The 23,417-nt window shown below is 45.4% G+C and overlaps 2 protein-coding genes across 4 annotated transcripts; both read left to right on the top strand.

Moving 5' to 3' along the window:
- The first annotated feature begins 288 nt into the window (after positions 1-288).
- On the top strand, positions 289-15,078 carry rnf19b (ring finger protein 19B). Of its 3 annotated transcripts, XR_010878888.1 has the most exons (11): positions 289-540; positions 5,942-7,133; positions 8,996-9,195; positions 9,811-9,955; positions 10,420-10,582; positions 11,306-11,420; positions 11,661-11,801; positions 12,012-12,201; positions 12,462-12,596; positions 12,724-13,977; positions 14,246-15,078. XR_010878888.1 is itself a non-coding variant. In XM_067255862.1 (10 exons), the coding sequence occupies exons 2-10, from the start codon at positions 6,490-6,492 to the stop codon at positions 13,148-13,150; spliced, it is 2,160 nt and encodes a 719-aa protein (XP_067111963.1). In that variant the 5' UTR covers positions 289-473; positions 5,942-6,489; the 3' UTR covers positions 13,151-14,049. The 3 variants fall into 3 exon arrangements, 2 of the variants coding, with proteins under 2 accessions (XP_067111963.1, XP_067111962.1); XM_067255862.1 differs by lacking the exon at positions 14,246-15,078 and having other exon boundaries at positions 289-473; positions 12,724-14,049; XM_067255861.1 differs by lacking the exon at positions 14,246-15,078 and having other exon boundaries at positions 12,724-14,049.
- Positions 15,079-15,454: 376 nt separating this feature from the next.
- ndufs5 (NADH:ubiquinone oxidoreductase subunit S5) lies at positions 15,455-16,796 on the top strand. The gene is made up of 3 exons (XM_067255998.1): positions 15,455-15,514; positions 16,054-16,273; positions 16,553-16,796. Exons 2-3 carry the CDS (start codon positions 16,058-16,060, stop codon positions 16,655-16,657), a joined length of 321 nt encoding a protein of 106 aa, XP_067112099.1. The 5' UTR covers positions 15,455-15,514; positions 16,054-16,057; the 3' UTR covers positions 16,658-16,796.
- The last annotated feature ends 6,621 nt before the right edge of the window (positions 16,797-23,417 follow it).

Here is a 23,417-nt window from a genome sequence, read left to right as displayed (position 1 = left end):
CTAATTGTCAAGATTCTTATTATGCTTCATGTAACAATTCCACTAAGCTAGCCCATGTGACATACAATAGAGGATTGTTCTGTTTTACTGGTAATATTAATGCATGATCTATCCTAAGCTGCCAGTTCCATGGCAGTTTATTTCCCATATTTATTGACACAAATGGGTTGTGGTAAATGTGATCTTCCAGGTATGATGTCACGGGGTGGGGTTTCCGTGTTATATGCATCTTTCGTCACAGGCCGGGGCTTTCCTCCGTGACGCGTTCAGACGAAGCAAGCTGCGAACACGAAATTACCAAGCTCCAGAAGCCACTGGGAGCCTTTCCTATCAGATTTTCACTAGCAGCTTATAGCTCAGATTCAGCGAAAATTACGAAATTATTGACTCGTGTCCTTGTCTTGTTCATGCCGACGAAGAGTTGAATTGAGTTTTGGCGAAATTCAAAAGCGGAGACTGCGCATCGTACCTCCGTGAGTTGTTCTTTTTTTTATTTCACTTAAACGCTGGTCCTGGGGACGATATCTGATCCACCCAGAGGTAAGACTGCTCACAGTTCTTTGAAGACCATAAAAAATAGGCTACCAATTGTGTATGTGTTGGACTTCAGCGACTAGTCCACGAGATCGATAATAATATTTCCTTCCATCTTTATCCATAGAGGAAGGCTATAATGGTGTAAAGGCCGACTCAAATATTCCGTAGTTTGATAACAGGTCACATTGACCAAGATGTCATTTACTATCAATACACCTGGTCACGACGAGTGTTTATAGAAAATAGTGTGTGTGTCCATCGTCTACATGTTTACAGTGGATATGCAGCCTATAAGTCAAATTCCCCTCATCTATTTTCCTGGTTGATATAACAAGATTTCAATTTGACTATTCAAATGGAGTTTTGGACACTACTCTTCATTGTCTCTTCATCGATTATTTTATCCATCCATTCACACCTTCTGGGTAACACCCCTCCCATATTCGGCAGTTTTCCAGGCAGTGTTTATTGAGGCCAGGATATAATTCCACGGAAGGGAAGGAGTGACGCCATGGACAGCTGAACCCAGCTAGCAGCTAGCATTTAAGTCTGTATGGGATCAGTTATCATATTTATCTAAAAATGTATTTGAGAGTTTTCCATTAGACTTCCAGTCTGTCTAGCAACATTAATATAGGAGATCTTGGCATCCGCTTGTCTGTGTGCGTGTGTGCGTGTGTGCGTGTGTGTGTGTGGTAGTTCAGGGCCCAAAGGGCTGTTTCTGGGGGCTGCTCGCTGACGGTGTGATGCCTCCAGCCTCAACATTAAACATTCAACAACTCAGCAGTTTTCTTCCTAAACATCTCTAATTATAGCTCACTGTCAGCCTGATTCCCTCCTTTTCCCCTCTCTTTCTGCTGTCTTTCATTCTCATGTATCTTTGGTATACAGGAGAATAGGGTATGTGTGACAGTTTGCATGAATGAGATTGTGGGTGTTATTCTCTTCAGATGTGTGAGAGGAATCTATTCTAATGTATAGGGTCAGATGGCTGGGCGGTTAGGGAATCGGGCTATTAATCAGAAGGTTGCCGGTTTGATTCCTGGCCGTTTCAAATTAATTTGTGTCCTTGGGCAAGGCACTTCACCCTACTTGCCTCGGGGGAATGTCCCTGTACTTACTGTAAGTCGCTCTGGATAAGAGCGTCTGCTAAATGTGTGTGTGTGTCTGTCTCTGATCTGCCTTTTGTTTCCATGTCTGGGTATGAAAGTGCATCAAAAAAGCAAACGGTTATTCCTGTTTCTCATTTTCCATAGAAAAGGGATGTGACTGACACATATAAAGGTGGATTCCAGAGTAAAGCAAGAAGTGGTTGTCCGTGTGATCGCAAAATAAATGCTTAAACAGACATTTTTGGCTCAGCACATCCTTAAGTCCCTTGTCAACCATTTGCTTATAAAACTGAAAGTGTAGGAGGCTTCAGTGTTTGGAAATCCTTTGAAAACTCCATGAATGAAACTCAGATCTGAACAGGGAGAGCCAGCTGTGCTCTATGATTGGTTTGTACAAATGGAACATGTCCATCACGACATGACTCGACAAGTTTGAAGTTTGGAAGCAGCCTTGGTAGCCCTGCCCCCCCCCCCCCCCCACCTACACACACATACAGACGCTAGGTACAGATAGTATAAAAGTGAAATTGGACTGAGAGGGAATGTGTGTGTGTGTGTGTCTGTCTTTGAGAGGGAAGAGATGAAGAAAGAGATGAAGACAGGAAAGAAACAGAAAGGGGAGAGGGAATACATGATATCCCTCCTCGAGAAAGTGTCTGAGACACAGAAAGGCAATGAGGGAGAGAGAAAGAAGAGAAGATAGTCATAGAGGTGTAACTGTGTCTCTGGCCAGAGGGCCAGAAGACTCTGTTTCATCCTGTCTGATGAGATGGGCCTCTCATGGACTCTATTCAGTAACCCATCACTCCTGGGGACCTGCTGCCCAGGCTACAGCTCAGGGTTTACACAGGCTTAAACAAGTATCACTGCACCCCTGCCAATTAGCTTAGCCGCCAGTCTGTCTCTCCAAGATCTGTCAGTGTGTGTGTCTCAACGTGTGTGTGTGTGTGTGAATGTCTTAGTGTGTTTGGAGCAGGCCTGGGCCGTTTGCTCAGGATTTCTGGAGAGGGTTAACTACGCACTTCCGTGTGTGGGGGGTGCGCATCCCAAAAAGTTCATGGATGTGAACATTGTGTACGTGTACATGGATATCCAATCCATGTCTTGGCTTTCACTTTGACATTTTGCCAGTTGCAACAACACATTTTCAAAGACTCTTTGTCTTGTGACTCTTGCATAATTGCAGCAGCCAGTAAATGAAACAACCATTCCCAGCACAAACAAACTGTCAAACCTCAGGATGTAGCAGACATCTTAGCTTTCCTCCTCCATCTCCACACACCCCAGTCTAGAAATGTTACAGAACAACCACATTGGGACCACAGTGTGGCCACCTGCTCCTGTAGCTATGACCTAACAGTAGTACAGTAAAGGTGGGAGGCTAAGGCTAACTAAGGTCAACCAGGAACAGATGCAGACTCGGATCTTAGTGACTCAACATGTTACGTCAAATTAATTAAGTCTTCTTCCTGCACACCGGTTAGTACACCTAATTCACCTAACAGTGTGTGTGTGTGTGAGAGAGTGTGTGCATGTGTCAACCTAACATGTCAGAACCAGAGGAAGCCAAAGTGCTGAGACATGACTTGATTAGAGATGGAAGTGCTGATCCCTGCCAGACGAGCAGACAGAACCGCCTCACGGAGGCATCAGGGAAGAGCCATGTCTCTGTCAGGACGGCTCACAGCACGCACAAACAAACAGGTCCACCCCTTTCAAATCAAACTATACTTCCAGGCATACATTTACATTCAGATATGATTTATTTAGCAGACATTTTTATCCAAAACGGCATTTAAAAACTGCCTTTTTAGTAGACACAGTGCAACAATGACATTCTCAACTACAATACTGCTGAAATTTGGTTGGTAAGAGAGTGACAACATCACATCTCAAGTGCAACATTGTCGACTATTTCGAAGATGCAGTCTATTTTCAAGCAGTGCCACAACAACATCTTGAACACAACACGCAGGAAAGGTCAGCACTGAGGGTATTACAAAGTATTAGTGTGTGTGTGTGTGTTAAAGAGAGAGGGAGGAGGGATAGAAAGAATGAATGAACAAATGAATGAATGAGAAAGTAAGCGCGAGACACCAATAGAGACTATATTTCTTTGGAGCTTGTTTGTGGAGCAGTTGAGTTGGAGGACAAGTGAAGAACAAAGAATGTGTCGATGACAGAGTGCAGACCACAGAGTTCTCAGTCTGTTCATGCCCATCTGCTCTTTAATTACACACACAAATCCTCCTTCTCCTACAAGCCTCAAATTCCGATTAATCTATGTAGATTACTTAACTTTTACATGGCCATTTTATTCATTCAGCGGATGCTTTTATCCAAAGGGGCGTACAAATGGAGGACATAGAAAGTACAGCAGAGGATGAAGAATGGAACATGTCGATAGGCTTTCCTAAATGTGTGTAGGTGATCAACTGTGATACAGATTCAGCACAGTGAAGAATCCTCTGAGGATCTTTGGATATTCAATGTTGTATCAAAGGGCGACCAGGGGAATTCCTCCAAGACTTCCTTTGTAAAAGAGTCACACACATTCCCCTCTACGTTTCCTTCTTGGCTGAGAAGGTGTGACCAAAGATATATTAACTCAGGGTGTCTGACGGGTAGTTTTGCACTTTTGTTTGTGCAGAACAGACAGGATTTTTAAAATTCAATTTTGACTTTGGATATACCGAAGCTTTGAGGCACCCGCACATAGTCACAAAATCTTGACTCGGTCACCAACACACACACTGGCAAACTGTACAATTAGCTCACAGATGGCTGTTATGTCTCTTCCATGGAATGTGTGTGTGTGTGTGTGGTATCACCCTAAAGTGAGGGCAGCAGGAGAAAGGGCCTATTACCATCCCTGATGGTACACGATATATATAGACATGGGCTCTTTTTAGACTGCGTTTCCCATGATTCAACAGTGGCACTTCACCCAAGCAGGGAGGGATACAGGGACCATGGCAACAGTGCTCTGATAATGTGAGATATTTCCATCTTTGTGTGTGTAACCCCTTTGTGTATATATTATTCCACAATGTATGTTCTAATCTTTATCCATTAGTATATTTCTTAGCTAGCAAGATATGTTAACAGAAAAGACATGAGGAAGACATTGTGCCTCTGTCTGACTGGTGCATATAACTCCATCTCTCCATCCGTCATCCATCTATGCTCTCAATACTGTCAATCTTTGCTGTCCATTGTTCATCTGCAGTTTCCTCCTGTAGTTCTTATTTACTTCCTGTAGTAGATATTTATTTATTTAGTAAGTTAGTTAGACAGTTAGTCAGGAGAGGGAAACCAGGCCGTTTGTGTGTGAGAGAGAGGGCATGTGTATAGGTAGGAGTATTAGTCTTAAACAAAGTGGCACAAATCCTGTAGCACTCATTTTCACCTCAATTCTCTCTGTGTTTTCACTTCTCTCTCGCTCTTGCTCTTTCACTCTAATTATACTCAGCACACCTATAATTTTGGTACACACATACTGTCAGCAGACCTTGGCCTATCTGCCTAAAGCAGCAAATGATGGTGTCCATGTTATGTGTATGACTGAGGATATGATGGTTTGTGTGTGTGTATATAGTTGAGTGCCTACATAAGAGCCGAAGTCACTGAGTAGGTCGCTGTTTGCTGTGCTCATAGTGAAAATCTCCATGGTAACCGCGGTAGCAGCGCAGTGTGAAGTAGAGAGGATCTTGCAGCCTTGTCTGTGTGTGTGTGTGTGTGTTTATATCTTTGAGATAGAGGTTTTCCTATTGACTGAGAAACAAAGCAGTTGAAGATTGAGATCAATGAAATGACAAGACTGTTAACAGCATAGTTCCATGCCCATCATTGATAGTCAGATCAGCCCCTTTATGTACTGTCATCATTACACATACGACTGCCTTGTTGTATTACAAAATGTATTGTGTGATATTGCTTCCCACAAGATTCTGTAAACATTTGTCAGTGACGTGTGGCTTATATGTGTGTATACTGTACATCCTGTACATAATGCTTTTTGTCTGAGAATCTACATCAAGACTGTCAGGAGTCAATTGTGTAATCATAGGAAAAGTGTGTGTGTGTGTGTGTGTGCGGCAGGATGGAGGGAATAGAAGGTGGAGGGGATAGTAACACAACTGAAAGGGAGACAAAGCGAAACAGAGAGAGATACAGAGAAGGACTGAGGAGGGAGGGAGAGAGAGAGAGAGAGAGAGAGGCGTGTCCTACTGAGCATGCTCCCCACTGTTCTCTGCGCCAACTTCCTGTTCTGTTCTTCTTCCTCCTCACAGACGAGTGAATGGAGAGCATGCGAGACACACGCAGAGGACAAGAAACGAAGAGAGAGACCGAAAAAAGGACAAGAAAAGGAATTCTGACGAGGGCCGACACGAACAAGGATTTATCACAGTCTAAATGACCTCACTAAGAAGCTGCTTGTCATTGTTTAAGATACATGCCTGCCAGAGACTGACAACTGCCTCCAGTAAAATCTTGTTTTGTATTTTTATGCTAAACGCTTTTTGAACACACTTGTTGTTTCTGTCTCCTTTCACCATCGTGCTTTTGAGACGAGACGTGTGAAAGAAGGGGAATTTATCTCTTTTACCTTCTCTTTTTGTGTTTCGTTTCAACGTTAGTTTTTTTGTGGTAAGAAAAGTGATTCTTTTCTACTTCTTTTTTCTTTCTCGGAGAAAGACTTTCAGTGACATTGTTGTATTTTTTCAAAATAAGAGGACAAACCCCCTTGTTTGCCCGTGTGTGTTTGTCAAGTTTCCTTCGTGAGGTAGTACTGTACTGAGACTACAGGAACGTCCACGGAGTCCTACGTCTGGTTAAGATGGGATCTGAGAAGGACTCGGAGTCCCCCCCCACTTCTATTAGCGGCGTACCCAACCCGAAGTGTCGGGCGCCAGGCAAGCGCCAAGGCCGCATTTCCTTCCACAGCCTCTTCCACAGCAAACGGGGTTCCCGAGGGGCCAAAGCAGCGACTGACACTCCTCTGACCCTCCAACACCACCACCATCCTCAACAACAACAACAACAGCAGCTCACCCCCCCAGCCCCTCCCACTGCCCCTACACCCACAACCACAACATCCCCAGCCCTCCAGGACCCCGCTGCCTCTGCCCCAGTGGAGCCCCTCTCCTCCAGCTATCCATCCCTGGCTGGGCCGCCCGCCACTGGGGAAGGCCTCCTGGAGTGTCCCCTGTGCCTGGTGCGCCAGCCCCCAGAGCAGCTGCCGGAGCTGCTGGGGTGCAGCCACCGCTCCTGCCTAGGCTGCCTGCGCCAGTACCTGCGCATCGAGATCACCGAGAGCCGCGTGCAGCTCAGCTGCCCAGAGTGCGCCGAGCGGCTGGTCCCTCGGCAGGTGGCGGACATCTTGGATGACGCGGCGCTCCTGGAAAAGTACGAGGAGTTCCTACTGCGGCGCTGCCTCGCCTCTGACCCGGACTGCCGGTGGTGCCCCGCCCCCGACTGCGGGTAAGAACCAATCAGATGGTGGTGTGGATGGAAAGATGTATGTATGTATGTATGTATGAACATATTGATAAATTTATGGTTTAAGATGATTCCCACTGACACAAATTTCTGTTTAGAAAGGCTTAAGATGCTTTCTCAAGTCCCTCCCAAGAGTATGTTGGTCAAACTTCCTCTTGAATGAGTTGAGTAGGATAGCTGATTTCGCTCTGAAAAGAAACTGAAAGTAAGGGTGAAAACCAAAGTGAGGTACAGTCACTGGGTTAGAATGCTGAAATGTGGAGAACTGTAAAAGCTGTGGGGAAACGATTTTGGGGGGTGTTTTTTTGTTGGGATAGATGGTTCGTGTGTGTGTACAGTCTGATTGTGTGGGAAGGCCAACAGCAGCCTGTGCTGGCCTGCCTCCAGACTGGATAGGAAAAGTTCTGTATGCGGTAGAGTCAGGGCCGTTGTTGAGGCAGGCCTTGAGAGAGATGGCCTACATTTCTACCAGGACGCTGTCCTCTGACTCACTACCACATATCAAGACGGGGCATCTAGAGGGCGAGATGGCACAGATTTACAGGGCTGTGTGTGTGCCCCTGTTTGTCTGTGTGTGTTTATTGAAGAGAATACTGTGAGTGAGTGTGTGTGTGTGTGTGTGAATGCGTACCATATACAGCACATGTAGTACTCATGGGTTGGATAAGTAGTGCCACAGAGGCCTAGATAAGAGCCCCTGCATGGTGCCCCTGTGTCGGACAGATCGGTCTCACCAGCTCACCTCATATTTCTCTACATATTTCCATCCCTCACTCCCTCCCTGTTTCTTTGTCTGTCACTTGGTCTGTCTTCTCTAACTGCCTGACACATATAATCCCACAGCACTCTTTCAAACGATTCAGGCAGACACAATAACACTCACACATACATACACGTACACACGCACACACAGTTGTCATCGACCATTCCTGAATGACGGCTGACTTGTCCAATCAGAGCAACCAGGCGTCCACTGCTTGCTCGGCAGGCTGTCAGTTGCCATGGTGACTAGCGATGCGGCACAGAGGTAGAGTTGCCACGGGTAACAGAGGATTTGGATTTAATTAAAGTGTTCAGGACACATTCACTTGGCAGTGTGTGAGTGTGTACAGTCTTTCTGTGTACTTGTGACCCACTTGATAGCAAGGCTTTGTGTGTGAGGTAACAGACTGAGAGCAGACATCTGTATTCTTAACTGTGTGTACGTGTGTCTGTGGGTGGGTGTAGATTGGTTATTTTTAATAGGACAGTCTGTGTACAGACATGCAGCTAGTCGCACCAACACTCATCAGCTCCCCCTCCACCCAGCTTCCTGCTGTGATGTCACACATTACTGCACTCCATTGCTGAAGAAGCAACCAATCACATGAGTGCCTTGACATGTCTTGACATAGAAACAGGTTGCTTTGGCAAATCTGGGTTTCAACTCGTTCCTGGCCTGTCAGACAAGCAGCCAGTGTCAACACAACAAATATGATGTTGAGAACTACCAGCATAAACCAGATTGGACTAGGGCTGTCGAGCTAGCTGGTATTAGTTGACTTCAGAGGCCAGACTAATTGGGACTTTTCCCTAGCTACTTTACTGGCCTTGTAAGATTCTGTCTGGTGTTGTTAATAAAGATAAAGAGTGCAGACTCTATAGCTTTAGAATGTTCCTCTCTCACTTTCATATTGAGGTGGATGTTATGTCTAATAGAAAAATCTGTCTCTCTCTCTTTTTGTGTGTTTCTTTCTGTATTTGTTTCTATTTGTGTCTCTTTGTCCCCGATTGCTCTCTCTCTTTTGCTCGCTCTCTCTCGCTCTCTCTCGCTCTCCCCCTCTCTCTCTTTCTGTCTCTACCAGGTTTGCTGTGATTGCATCTGGCTGTGCCAGCTGCCCGCGGCTGGTATGCCGTAGGGAGGGTTGTGGGGCAGAGTTCTGCTACCACTGCAAGCAGGCTTGGCACCCCAACCAGACCTGCGACTCTGCCCGCCAGCAGAGGGCCCTGTCCCTGCACACCCACAGCAACCACTCACCAAGCTACACCCAGGAACAGGGGCCTGGTGAGTAGACACCCACACATGCACACTTTGGTTCCATCTCTCCAAGGGACTCCAGAGGAGTCAGATGGCTGAGCGGTTAGGGAATCGGACTAGTAATCAGAAGGTTGCTATTTCGATTCCCGGCTATGCCAACGAAATGACGTTGTGTCCTTGGGCAAGGCACTTCATCCTACTTGCCTCGGGGGAATGTCCCTGTACTTACTGTAAGTCGCTCTGGATAAGAGCGTCTGCTAAATGACTAAATGTAAATGTAAATCTCTCTTTCTGTATCGGTTTCTATTTCTTTCTCTCTCCATCTCTGAGACGCACGCACAGACACGCATTTCTCGATTTCAGTTTCAGTGAGCTTCCTGTTCAAAACTTCCCCTTTATATTGTACTTGTCTTCCAGTTAATCACAGTTATCTCTGGCAGCATCTCAAACATGTTTTCGTACCGAGAGAAAGAAGAGTAGTAGAAATCAGGAGATAAAGACAGTGACAGTCAAATGACATTATAGACAATTTCAATTTGATTTTGTTTCCCTGACCTTCTTTGTAAACCCCTCCAGGTTCGAGTCTTCAGTGTTGCTCAGTGGATTTCACTAACCAATGATCATCACGGTTTCTGTCCTCAGCGGATGACATCAAGCCTTGTCCACGTTGCGGCGCTTACATCATCAAAATGAACGATGGCAGCTGCAATCACATGACCTGCGCTGTGTGTGGCTGTGAGTTCTGCTGGCTCTGCATGAAGGAGATCTCGGACCTGCACTACCTCAGGTGAGACACACACACACACACTGCCAACTTCAGTCACAACTTGATATGAGTGTACAATAGCACAACAGAAGATGCTTCGGTAAGATGAGCCCTCAGTCTGAGTGCCATGTGGCATGTCTCTGTGAGAACATCATGACACAGGTACCTCCTCTGCAATGCTTTTACAAAGAAAGAAGGAGAAAGGAGAAGGAGTGTCTGGTGTCATGATTCTGTTGACTATCTGAACTTGGGTTTCGCAATGTGGAAAATGCATTATCCTGTCTGTCCTCCCCCTCTCTTTCCATCCTGTGTGGATTTCCCACCCTCCTTTAATTTCTCTCTTTCTTTTCTCTTCACTCCCACCGTGTCTCATTCCCTCTCTCTCTCTCTCTCTCTCTCTCTCTCTCTCTCTCCTTCCTCCCTCGTTCTCTCTGTCTCTCTCTCTCTCTCTCTCTCTCTCCTTCCTTCCTCGTTCTCTCTCTCAGTCCGTCAGGATGTACCTTCTGGGGCAAGAAGCCGTGGAGCAGGAAGAAGAAGATTCTGTGGCAGCTGGGCACGCTGATTGGCGCCCCTGTGGGCATCACGCTCATCGCTGGCATCGCCGTGCCCGCCATGGTCATAGGCATTCCTGTCTACGTAGGACGCAAGGTGAGGCAGGGGCCTGTATGGTTTGGCCTTACAGTCACTTTTCCAGTGTGACCTAACAGTATTAACACAATCATTGAGGGACATTAGAGCAGATGACCTGTGCTTTCATAATATAATTTCACATGCCTTAAACATTTATATGAGTATATTTTCGGCTCATATTCCAAGAATTGTTTTGTTGTGTAAGTCCTAAACACATTTAGCATCCTCGTGTGGTGACTTGGCTGAACAGCAGGGTTCTCTGTCATGTCATTGGAATGTTGAACTCTCTCTCTCTCCCTCCCTCCCTCCCTCCCTCCCTCCCTCTCTCTCTCTCTCTCTCTCTCTCTCTCTCTCTCTCTCTCTCTCTGTCTCTCTGTCTCTCTCTCTGTCTCTCTGTCTGTGTGTGTGTGTGTGTGTGTCCCTGTTCTCTCACGATCCTTCACCACTCCAGCCCACTCAGTGCAGCAGATATTACTCAGCTAAATGAAAAGAACACCTTTGAACTTTGTTATATTTTGTGAAGGGAAAATATTGTTACACATCATCGTCACGCGTCTTTTCACGTCACACGTCACAACTGTTTGAATTTGATCACATTTAGGGTTTTGAGGGTTATGTTAACTGGTATCTGATGGTGTTATAATGGTGTCAAACTGCAGTTGAAAAGAGTTGTTTAACAAGTTAAAGAGTAGTAACTGGTCTTTAATAGCTTATATCCTGTGTTTGTTCTGTCTCTGCCAGATCCACGCTCATTATGAGGGAAAGAAGGCCTCTCGTCACCGTAGAAACCTGGCCATCACCGGGGGAGTGGCCCTGTCAATCATCACCGCTCCAGTTATAGCTGCCGTCAGTGTTGGTAAGCAATCATGGAACATTCTCATTAGAATCTAATACCAGCTCAGTGACTTGGTTTCAACCGGGTATCTGAGAATGCCAAGGAGTGTCTTGAGGTTTCCTGTAACAAAACCTTACAGTGCTGAATTATAAAGAGTATTTCAAAATTGCCTCAGATATCAGAGATTGTGACATCAGAAAGTGATTGGTGACAAGTGCCGTCTCAGATTGATGACCCCACAACTCCCTTTCTCTTCTCCAGGGATTGGCGTGCCCATCATGCTGGCGTACGTGTACGGCGTGGTGCCCATCTCGCTGTGCCGTGGGGGAGGTTGTGGCGTGAGCCGGGGCAAAGGCCGTGGCGTGAGGATAGACTTTGATGAGGACGATGGGCCAATCACAGGTGAGCTTGTCAACGCAGTAGCTGTTTTACTTTACTTCAACAGGGGTCCCAATGTGTTTCAAAAAAATCTATAAAGAGTAAATGTTTTCTCATAGTATGACTCACCACATTACTATAAAGACTTTTTTTTATATTGGCCCTGCATAAAGCAGAGTTCTATGGTGTTACCTCATGTCCTCCTCTCCCCCCAATCTCTCCTCCCCCCTCCAGTGGCAGATGCTTGGCGGGCTCTAAAGTCCCCCAGCCTGGGGGAGAGCAGCATTGAAGGTGCAGCCAGCGGCCTTAGCACCACCTCCCCCAGTGAGGGCCTCTCAGTGGCTCCGGGGAGGCTGGGGGACACCCCACACTTCAACACTCTGGCCGGGGGAGCCCTAGGGTCCCGGACTGGCAAATACAGCAGGTATGAAGGAGGGAGAGGTAGGGGTGAGGAGGGGTTCGGGGAGGGGATTGACCATCACCCCTCCCCTTCCTAAACAGGGTGACTATGTTTTGAAAATAGTTACAGTAAATAGAGGCCATGTTTTGAAAGCAGTAGCCTTGAGTTTAATTTCCCTTTTTCGTAGAAAATCCCTTTAATGGAAGTTACTCAGTATTTGTAATGTGAGGAACTGTACCTTGAGCAGAGTGGTTGAAGGGGCCCTGTGTCTTGTGCTGTTGCAGGCTGGAAGTCCAGGGAGGGGAGCTGGGGAAAGAGGCAGCCCAGAGAGAGACAGGCAGCCTGGGGGCTGGTAGTGACTGTGCCAGCACCAGGGGCATGGCAGGATCCATCATCTCCTCCTATACACTACCTGACAGGTGAGCAAGGAGAACTCTCCTTCTTGACCTCTTCTCTTTCTCACTCTCTCAAATATCAATGTTTATTCTCTCTCTAACTAGGAGATACTCTGTGTAAATGTATCTCTCTGTCCTGTGGTTCTTCCAGGGAGTGCACCAACCTGGAGATCCAAGTGGACATTGAGACCAAACCCAGCCACCTCTGCTTGACCAGCGAGGAGGACCTCACCCCACCCCCTGGCACCCTGGCGACCGGTTCTGCGGGGGAGGAGCCTCAGGACTGCAGCTCCCGAAGGGGCGGAGCTCTGTCCGGCTCGGTGCTAGGATTGTCACCGGGGGCGTCGCTCAGAGAGGGGCTTCACGATGTCACTCTGGCCCAGCCAGAAAGCATCCGCAGCGACCTGGAGATGTCGGACACCCAATCAGATGACATCGCCGAGCTGACGTCGGACGACTGTGAATCCCCCCACCCCAAGAGCCGCCGGCTCCCCCACCAGCCCCAGCCCACCTGCAGAGCGCTCACCGGGGTGGACGGTCTCCACGCTCCCCCCGACAACGTCATCCTTTATGTCTGAGAGGCTCCCTGCTCTCAGAGATTGCACAAACCCTCCCAACGGTTTTGATGTATTCACTTTTCTTTTGGTTCGTTGACGTGAGCTTTTTGGTTGTTATGTATTTGCTGCTTTTTACATTTGATTTTCAAGACCTCGTACATACAGACAGGACCTGTTCTACATGTGTCTGTCTGTCTGTCATCTATCAACCTGTCAGTCGCCTGACTTGGGCCTGGTCAGGGTTCTACCTCTCTGAACATTTAATACAATTTTTGTTTACTTCTTGGTGCAAAAATGCCTTGGCTACTAAAGCAAAAAAGCAAAACAAGAGGTTCATATTTGCCACAAGAAATATTGCGCAAAAAAAACGAAAGAAAGATTTAATGAATTGAAATGTCGCCAAGCACACCAGTGAGTGAAGGACTGTATGGGTGATGTGGTACTAATGAGTGAGAACAGGTTTTTTTCGAGACGTGTAGGTGCAGCTTTTCTTGGCTTGTTTTCTGATCTGTTTGTATTGGAATGACCCTCACATTTTATTTGCAGTGTGCATGAGTCTGCATGACCTGCGTCGTATATGGGGGAGGGGGGCTATGAACGAGCACAGTGGGTACTTGTTACACTGGCAGTGTTAGGTTTGCACAGATATGTTATTATAACAAGCTAGAGGTGTTCTGCACTTAAACCACGCCTGCACAGAGAAGGGGGTTTTCAAGGTCAGTTGAATAATGAAACCAGCAGACAGTTTTCACATAAATGGCTGACTGCTTGCCTTAGTGATGACACACTCACTGACAAACACGCACTGGCTTTCTGACACGCTGGCTGCCTGAGGGACCCTACTGAATGTTGTGTGTGTGTGTGTGTGTGTGTGTGTGTGTGTGAGACCGTGTGAGAGAGAGACCGTGTGAGAGAGAGACCGTGTGAGAGAGAGACCGTGTGACAGAGAGACGGTGTGAGAGAGAGACGGTGTGAGAGAGAGACGGTGTGAGAGAGAGACGGTGTGAGAGAGACGGTGTGAGAGAGACGGTGTGAGAGAGAGACGGTGTGAGAGAGAGACGGTGTGAGAGAGAGACGGTGTGAGAGAGAGACGGTGTGAGAGAGACAGTGTGAGAGAGACAGTGTGAGAGAGTGTGAGAGAGTGTGAGAGAGTGAGTGAGACCGCCAGTCGTAAGGCGAGTAGTGAGATGCACAATTAATACTCTTACCAGAGAGAGAGAGAGAGAGAGAGCAAGAATGGATTGACTTTGTCAATGTATTTGTCCCACTAAAGAGTGAATCCATGAATGAGCACTTGTGCACTTTACCTCAGTGTTGATCTATTTTTGCTATTCATTACTAACTGCTGTCATTTCTGGAGTGTCTTTGCATACTTACTGCTTAACGATCATTCTTGTCTGTGGTGACAACACAACATTTTATTGTTAAAAATTGAATGTTGCAGCCCAGTTTTTGTTTCTTCTACAAAGTTATCAACAAGGATAACTGTTTAAAAGCAGTTTACTATTTCACCCTTGTGCTTTGATTACAGTTGGTTTCCTTGGTTATAGGATTTGTATTAATAGAGGAACATCAGTGTAATCATTTCTTCATTTCAGAAAAGCTTTATAGGGTCTGCTGCTTGTGCGTTTGGCCGGGCACCGTTCAGTCTGGCCTGTGGATGTGAATTTGTTTTGTTTATTGTTGCCCGTCTGTGAGAAGCCACATGAATGTACCACAGATTGAAACTTCTTGGGTTTGAGAGAAGATAGATTATAATTTCTCCTAGGAACACAAATACACATGTTTAATATATTTATGAACATAATAGATAGCAATATAAAAGTATTACTGTATAATCTTTTATCTCCTGGTCCTGTTTTGTAAACCTCTTTGTGAGGGCAGTACATACAGGACTGTGAACGACATGAACTTTTGGCAAAAATAAACACATTCTTCTGTTACACCAAGATTGACTCGCATTCCTTATTGTTATTTTGTTTGAGACACTATTATTGCTGGTATGGGGCATATGGTGAATGGAGGAAAATTATGGGAAGAAACAAGGCAAACTGCTATTCACTTTCCCTTCTTCTTACAAAAGCACAATTAAACATACACTGTATTTGCTCTAGCATTTTACATTGGTTATATCATGGGATTAATACGTATTATTTAGCTCTTATGTAATCAATGTGTGCTAACATCAGAGAAGTCATAGTGAGAAGTTTAATTTACAAATCTGATAAATGAAAGATGCAATTCAGATGTTTCATTTTTTACGATGGTGTCGTAAAGATCACCGCTCATGTTTAGAGGAAAATGTGGATTTACGGCTGAAGTCGCTCTACCGTAAAGTGAGTGTCGGGAACACACGGAAGGTTAAAGTGAAGCCAACAAAACAAGGTGACTATAGACTATTTGTTCAATATTTGACAAAAGATACATAACGATAAAGAAGTATTACATATAACTTTACAACTCTGTGAAATCAGCATGTGTGAAAAGGCTGGTTTGCTACTCATAGTTAACGTTAGTGGCACGTACGGCCTGTGTTGTGTCGTTAGGTAGCCTAGCAAGTTTTAGACATGGCATTGAGGCATTGCAGAATCAGTCCGCTTGCAAGCTAGCTGGTTGTTGCTTCTAGGTGCTTGGAGCTTGCCTATATTAAAGCAACAAGAAATATTTGACAGCAGTTGTACTAAAGTATTGACGAATATTACGTGGAAACTAAGACTCGAATAATATATTCTCCATCCAACAAATAATCTGTGTTTAGAAAGCTTGCTTAAGTTATTGTGCTTAGTAATTGTATCCCATATATATCCTTATCCTGCATCCCTATATCCCGTGGCCATCTATCATCTTTCCCATGTATCAATTTGATATATTTTATTCACTTTATTTAGCCTCTATCCGCCTACTTTTATCCCCCATTTCTGTAGAACCATGCCGTTCGTCGACCTCCAGGGGAAGCTGGGCATCAACATGGACCGCTGGTTGCTGCTGCAAAGCGGCGAGCAGCCCCACAAGCGGGCGGCCAGATGCCACGCCTTTGAGAAGGAGTGGATCGAGTGCTCCGACGGTATCGGCCAGACCCGGGCTAAGAAAGAGTGCAAGCTGGAGTTTGAGGACTTCTATGAGTGCATGCACAGGGAGAAGATGGTGAGTGCAGTCAGAGTCTAGATGGTAGCCTACTAGTGCTCACTTTACAGCAGGAAACTGTTTTATGTTTGCAGCATCTATACTGTTCAGCAATTTGTTCCATTCATGAATACATGGTCAATATGTCTGGTGTTAATCCAACTGTATTTTACAGCCATTTTGTATATTGCTCTTTCTGACGATTACTGCAAGAGTCGTAGAGCTTCTCTCTCAGTCTGGCCAGCCCTGTCACTTTGATGCCCTGTCACCTTTCAATCATCTCTCTACCTGTCTCTCCAGCACAAGAGGTTATATGAGATCCGCAAACAGCGTGACAAGATGGTGAAGGAGGGCACCTACCAGCCTCCAGCACACCACACCGGACAGGCTGACGAGAGGCCCTGAACACACACACACACGTACCCACAAGTCTCTGCTGTGTGAGACCTGCCGTGCCCCCAACCTTGTGTATAATAATTATTCTTCAGATGTCACTTTTGTTGGTTTCGCTGTACAAGTTTGCAAATATATATTATGATTGATCTGCATTTGTATGTCTACTTTGTCTCCCCCCCCCACCACTGTTTTAAGAGATAGTTGGAATGTGTGAGCAGACACAAAAATATACATGAAATGTATAGATTTAGATTGTCAGTCAGTTCATTATTGACAAATAATGTTTAAGTATCCAACAGATGCAGTAAAAGCTGTAGGCCTATATGTAGAACAGTGGCAGGTGAAAAGTTCTGTTGTCTTTCCCTAGCAGGGTCAGGGAAAGGGTTGAAAAGCGCTCAATTTACCCAACCCACTGACCTAATTCTAATACATGTTACTGGATGGATTAGTGGAGAAAGGTTCCCGCTGGACAGCTACTGCGATCAAAGCTGTGTATATGACAGCTTGCTCTTTGACATTGATATTAAATTACTAAGTGTTTTCTTGTGATGATGAGATTAGATCGTGCTCGTCATCACCGCGAGGGGGCATCAAGCGCACGGGAAACGTAAATATTAAATTGAAAGTGGTCTCCCACGGACTTTCAAAAAGTTATTAGGCCACACATAAGTATAAGTGATAAAGAGCAGACCTTGTCATAGTTTTAGTAAGTTTACTGGTGGGTCAAAGGCTATGTTGCAGTCGGGAACAGTTCGTAAAAGTCGTGTGTTACAGGATGTGAGCTAGATTCAATGAAGCTTTAACATAGGCTAATTGCCTTATCATACCAATCCTCCATCGTCATGGACGGCGAAACATCAAAGTATTGTGTTAAATAAAGCAGTTTTACTACATCACAGGGTTTCAATTTGTTAAATTAGTTCCTGTATGGATCCATTTACGCAGATAAATCCCGCAAGTTTCTTTCAAACTACTGACAACAGTGTCTGCTAAATACTGTAATTTATGTGCAGCGTAAATCCTACAGAAGAAGGATGCTGAAAATGTTTTCCTTATTCCTGCTAAACCCTATGATGCCAGTTATGCATGGTTGTCCAGAGTTTTCATTTGGTGAGTCAGACAGATTTTGCCGTTAGCTTTTGTTTGTTTTATTAAGACATCAGCGGCTTGCAACCCTACTTAATCCTGAATTGTCTGACAGCATTCCGCTGCGTTCTCTGAGGGGTTACTGGAGAGAACGCCGTCACCACGGGAGCTCTACCGGACAAGCAGTTCTTGATTGGACGGGATTTTCCATACTAACTGCAAGGCTACTTTGTGTCCCCAAATATTGAAACATTTAGTTGTTAACCTCGCCAGATGTTACACAAAGAGCTGTAGGGTTCATTCCTGGAGAAATTGGATGAAATCAAGGTAACCCACATTTATTACAGATAAAATGATGGGACAATATGTATGGACAACGGGGTTTAGCTATATCCATTGACTCCACAAATGTGACGACATGAACGCCCTTTTTCCTTAAAAAAGGAGCGTGCATTTTTCCAGTTGGCGGTGCACGAACTGTGCAGCTGAGCCAAGGATGACGTTGGAATACTCAGAAATTCAATTTTCACGACATTTAGGCAAACATGGTCAATAGATATGGGTTGGAGCCGTGAAACGACCTATTGAAAAGGAAGGGAGAGAGACAGAGTGAAAGTGGGTGAGAGCGAGGGACAAAACGAGGTGGGGGTTGTAGCCTAAAAGAAAAAGAGAAAAGGAGTTGGAAGGAAGGAGGGGAATAGACAGCCATTACCGAATCACAGTCGGGGTATTCATCTCTCATCGTGGGTCAGTATCCATCCTACCAACGGCTGATTTTGATCTCTAAACAGTTAGCATTTGAACGTGAGCCGGTGAAAGAGAGGGTATCACGAGGAAGGCGAGCGGAGCAGCAGCATCCCTGCCTCTGACACCCTGATCCGGGATTTGAAGATCCTTATTCTCCGGTAGGTCTCGCAGCATGTTGACCATTCTGCCCATTAGTCCTCACACAGCTAAGGGGGTGGTTCTCGTAATGGTTATCATGACTTTTCATACTCATTAGATGTAACGATTTAAGATTAATGACAGCGCGTTGTACAAGTCGAATCTATTTCAGTCTGCCTCTTCATCAAACAATAACATGTTGATCACCTGGCTATGCTATTCTTAAAACAACTGACCGTATTGATCTTTTGTGCATAGGCTGTTTAAATGTTTTGTACGAAGCTAACTATTAAATAGGCTATTGTCATTGAATTATAAGGATGCTTGATCCAGGCTTAGCCTAGGGCTTGCGAAAGAGCCCATCTACCAATTTTAATTCAACCTTATGGGACCATTTTGTTAACACCGTCAACACATTTGCTTTAAATGCAAGCAGTCAGTTATTCCCGTTATGTGGACAAAGAGCTCCACTATGCTCTGTGTTTACTTATCTCCCCAACGACCATTTCCAAAGAGGCTCGAACGGACTGATGTTCACTCATGCATGCGTTTCCGCTGCATATTAAACCTATTGGGTCTCGGAACACATCTAACTCATTTTTACAACACGCATTCCAACGATCAACACAATGAAATGAATGGAAACGACAATTCAATTGTATGATTTGCATAGATTTTCAATTCTGAAGTGTGTCTGATGTAGCCTAATTTATTGATCGGGCCATGCATTACAGCTGATGAGAGAGTAGGAGCAGCGCGCACACCCATCGAAATAAGTCCCCAGGGTTTAAATAAATGTTTGGTCTGCATCCGCTGTCTGTTTAAAACGCCTTCTCAGCAATGCTTCCCTCAAACCCAACACAATTCAAGCTAGGGTGTCTGGAAATTCTCTTAATTTGTGCAAAGGGTGAAATCAACATTCAGGAGTCCCCCCGTTGATTCGCACCAGATGGTCAGATGTATGCTCCTGTCGCAAGGCCATAAGCCTTACTGGGCGTATGTTTGTATCTAATATTTAGCCGTTTTGACTTCACAGTCTCACAGACGGCCAATGGATAGACACTTTTTAAAATGAATAATGATAATGTTTTCTCACGCCCTTTCCGCTGCGTTGGCTTTGGACACACCCTCCTACAGTCTAATAGACGAATGGTTACTAAGTCAATGATGGGGCTGGAAACACCTCCATGAAACCATATGGTACAAGACAGTATATTACTGATTGTCCATCGGATACATGCGTGTCAATAAGGTCTGCAAGGAGCTGCCACCGGCATGTCGGGTGACGTGTCTGTCTAGTCAATGGCAGAGGTGCTGCCTTGATCTCGTTGGTATGCAGCCAGCGTCCTCTCATAATGGAGAGGAAACAGAAAGATCATTACTACCACATACACTACAGGACACATATAGACACAGACAGAATATAAGTCGAGGAACTGACAAACTCTCTGCATAGTGATCTACACAACACCTATTTATTAACATTGGAGATCAAGATTTGACATGCACTGGCTGGACAGCAACTGACCTCTTTGAGGAGATGAGCTTCTGTGGTCTGTGTGCTCTCAGTGCTAGAGTCGGAGGGCCAGTGGAACCGTGAGGTGTCCTGTAAATATTGATCTGTACTTTGTAGTGATGGTTCAAATCCTATGAAGATAAATAATTACATCATACTGATAAAAGCATTATCATCGATTCCTTCCTTCGTCCCCCCCCCCCCTCTCTCTCTCTCTCTCTCTATCTCTCAATCGCTTTCTATTTCTGTCTGTCTGTCTGTCTCTCTCACACGCACACACACTTCCCATTTCATTTTTTCTCAGATACACAGTTTCTTTCTCTCTTTCCTCATCCCCTTCAGTAGTGCTTTGTATCAGTGTGTCTGCGTCTGTTTCTGCCACTGCAGAGGAGATGAGTCTAGTCAGTGTGTCAGTGTTACTCATGGCAGTGGGCCGGTTTCTAAGAGGAGAAGCAGAGCACTGGTCCATAACTCCTTCTGAAACCAGTCATGCACACACAAGCTCTCATGCACAAACACACACACACAGCATGTGTGGATCATATTCCTTTATGCTTAGGTAACCCGGCAGTCCTGTCTGTTTACCATGAATATCGGTTAAATTCTAACAGCTGTTTAGCTTTTAGAAACACACATTGCACACACACACACACACACACACACACACACACACACACACACACTAGCCTGTGTCAGCTGTGGGAACACCCTGTATCCATGCATGTCTGGAGGCGTTCCTGCAAGTTATAAATCTGGACGGTCAAGCCCACAGCATCCACACACTTTGGAATTCTAACTGTGTGTTGTCAAAGGGGACACACAGAGGGTAGAGGAGTGTGTGTGAATGTGTGTGTGTGAGCGAACAATTGAGTGAGTGTATGTGTGTGCGTGTGCATTCAGGTTGAGTGTGTGAGAGAAAACACAACAGAAGAGGAGAGGGCTTTGGAAAGGCAATGATTGAATTAGGAGTGTTTTTCAAAGTTCTCATTTTGAGAACTCATCATGAAAGGACGTCTTTATTTTTCATGCAGCGCCACAGAGACGCATAAAGACACAGCATGTCTTTGAAACCTTACACACACACACACACACACACACACACACATGTTCCGTATCTATTTTGGCTCTGCAGAATCCCGAGGAGTCAGCCCTATGTCAGGCAGCAGCAGGGAAACCAACTGATCCAAAAAATGAGAATTCTGGGAAGGCTTAAACCCTTCCTTCTTCCTGTTCCTTGAGACATGTTTCAGGAAGCGGAGCAGGCTTTCCAACTGAGGCCACATGAGTTGTGAAAGGGGGCAGGAGTAGCAGTTAGAGTCATGCATAAATAGTTACTACAGATTTAAATAGCAACTCTAATGTTTGTTGTTCTTCCCACAATGGTATAATTCCATCACTTGCAGTCATTATAATCACATACTGTTTTGGAAGAAAAAGTTATTTTGGTCAACAGTCAAAGTTTTCTTCTATTAAGTTAAAATACTGGATAGACAAAAAAATGTAATCTGTCGGTGATAGCTGAAAAACAGGACAGGTCCAGGATCAGACCTTAGAGGATGAGGCTATTGGAGGTCCCTAGACACAGCTGTGCTGAGGTTAGGGCTATCGATCTTCTGTGATTTTCCCTCCCTTCTTCTTATCGTCCTCCATCTCAAACAGAGTCTCGAGTGTCCCCTGTCCAGTATCGACTAGGCATTATTAATAGATGACAGAGTGGAGTGTTTGATCATCCTCTCCCTAATGTTTTAGTTCCATGTCATTGCTCCTCTGACTCTGCCATGCCATATAAACCTCCCCCAACCACAGCTACATTCATCCATCGTGTCACAATTATTATTATAAAATATTTGAAAACATCTTATTCTGAAATATCCTTACGCAGTTAGCTATTTCTAATTAATCCATTAACAACAGAGATGTTGTGCTCCTCTTCCATGTAATGATGACTGATTGAAGAGTAGTGTGGGAGAGAGAGAGAGAAGGAGAAAGAGTGAGGGAGGGAAAAGAGATGGCCAGGAGAGGAGAAAATGGTCTCTGATGCCGCACTGTGACCCTGTTCCTTCACACACACCCTTGCCTTAACGCCAGCGAATGGCGTGAGTGAACTCTGATGAACGCTCTTCTCTTCCTGTCACTTAAACTGTGTTGACCCATTAATCAGACTCCTCCCTTCATTGCCACTATTCAGTTACATGATGTTGTAACCAAGGTGGCTTACATGAGTGACAAAGACTTGTGCATTATTAATGAGCTATGCCAGATTACACTGTAGGATGGATGATGAATTATACAGTGAGACTACTATTTCTCATACTGTACTCCCTTTTATATTCTTTTCTACATCCCTCAGTCCTCAATCCCTTTCACCCTGACCTTATTTCTATATCCTAACCCTTCCCCCATCCTTTTTCTATCTCTCTCTCTCTTCCCCTCTTCCTCTCCTCTGTTCCCTCCATCCCTCTCTCCTCCCAGGCGTGATGGAGTCTTCGGACGAGGAGACGTTAAGCGAGCGTTCCTTCAGCGAGCGATCGTTACGGAGTGAGCGCTCGGGGGGGTCTCTGTCCCCGTGCCCCTCCGGTCCCCAGGGCCCCCCAGGGGACACTCTGCCCTGGAACCTGGCACGCCACGAGAGGAGGAAGAGGAAGAGCCAGGACTCGGTGCTGGACCCGGCAGAGAGGGCAGTGGTGCGCGTGGCAGGTTAGTGGACTGGGACAACACTAACCGCATAGGGTACCTGGAGAGATTGACCTCACTGGGGATGAGTGGAGAAGTTGGATCTTTTAAACTTTATTTCCTGTTCTGCTGTTCATATCTGAAGGGATATGACAATTCCACAAAGACACTGATACCACTGTCAGGTTATAGCTGGAGAGATAGTTCAAGGAAATCTTCATTCATATAACTGTCATCATCACTCCCATGGATGGATGAGAGACTGACCTGCTTACATGTAGAAGAGAAGTGTGTGTGTGTGTGTGTGTTAAGTGAGAAAGGAAGGGTTGATTCCTAAGGCATGCAAGCTGTTCTGTTGTTATTTTCTGCAGATTCCATCACGGTTTACCAACACAATCAGTGTTGTACTGGGAACACACAAAGACAGAGCTGGATGCAGTAGGCTGTGTAAGAATGGAATACTGTGTGAAGGACAGAGACAGGCGTATAACTGATTAGATATAAAACTAGAAAAAGAGAGAGTACAGGGGAAAGGGAGGAGAGTGTGAGAAAAATGGCCCATCCCATTAGTCATGTGGGAAAGTAGATTAATAAGGTGGTTGAAACTGT

The sequence above is a fragment of the Osmerus mordax genome, chromosome 18 (assembly GCF_038355195.1).
Source record: "Osmerus mordax isolate fOsmMor3 chromosome 18, fOsmMor3.pri, whole genome shotgun sequence".
In the NCBI taxonomy this organism is placed as follows: domain Eukaryota; kingdom Metazoa; phylum Chordata; class Actinopteri; order Osmeriformes; family Osmeridae; genus Osmerus; species Osmerus mordax.
Note: the sequence above shows the minus strand (reverse complement) of the source record. Positions and strands in the feature narration are given on the sequence as shown.

Coding starts and splice junctions, on each gene's coding strand:
- rnf19b (XM_067255862.1), top strand. CDS start 6,490: ATGGGATCTGAGAAGGACTCGGAGTCCCCCCCCACTTCTATTAGCGGC. Junction 9,956..10,419: donor TCGGACCTGCACTACCTCAG/GTGAGACACACA, acceptor TCTCTCTCTCAG/TCCGTCAGGATGTACCTTCT. Junction 12,202..12,461: donor CGGACTGGCAAATACAGCAG/GTATGAAGGAGG, acceptor GTGCTGTTGCAG/GCTGGAAGTCCAGGGAGGGG.
- ndufs5 (XM_067255998.1), top strand. CDS start 16,058: ATGCCGTTCGTCGACCTCCAGGGGAAGCTGGGCATCAACATGGACCGC. Junction 16,274..16,552: donor GCATGCACAGGGAGAAGATG/GTGAGTGCAGTC, acceptor CTGTCTCTCCAG/CACAAGAGGTTATATGAGAT.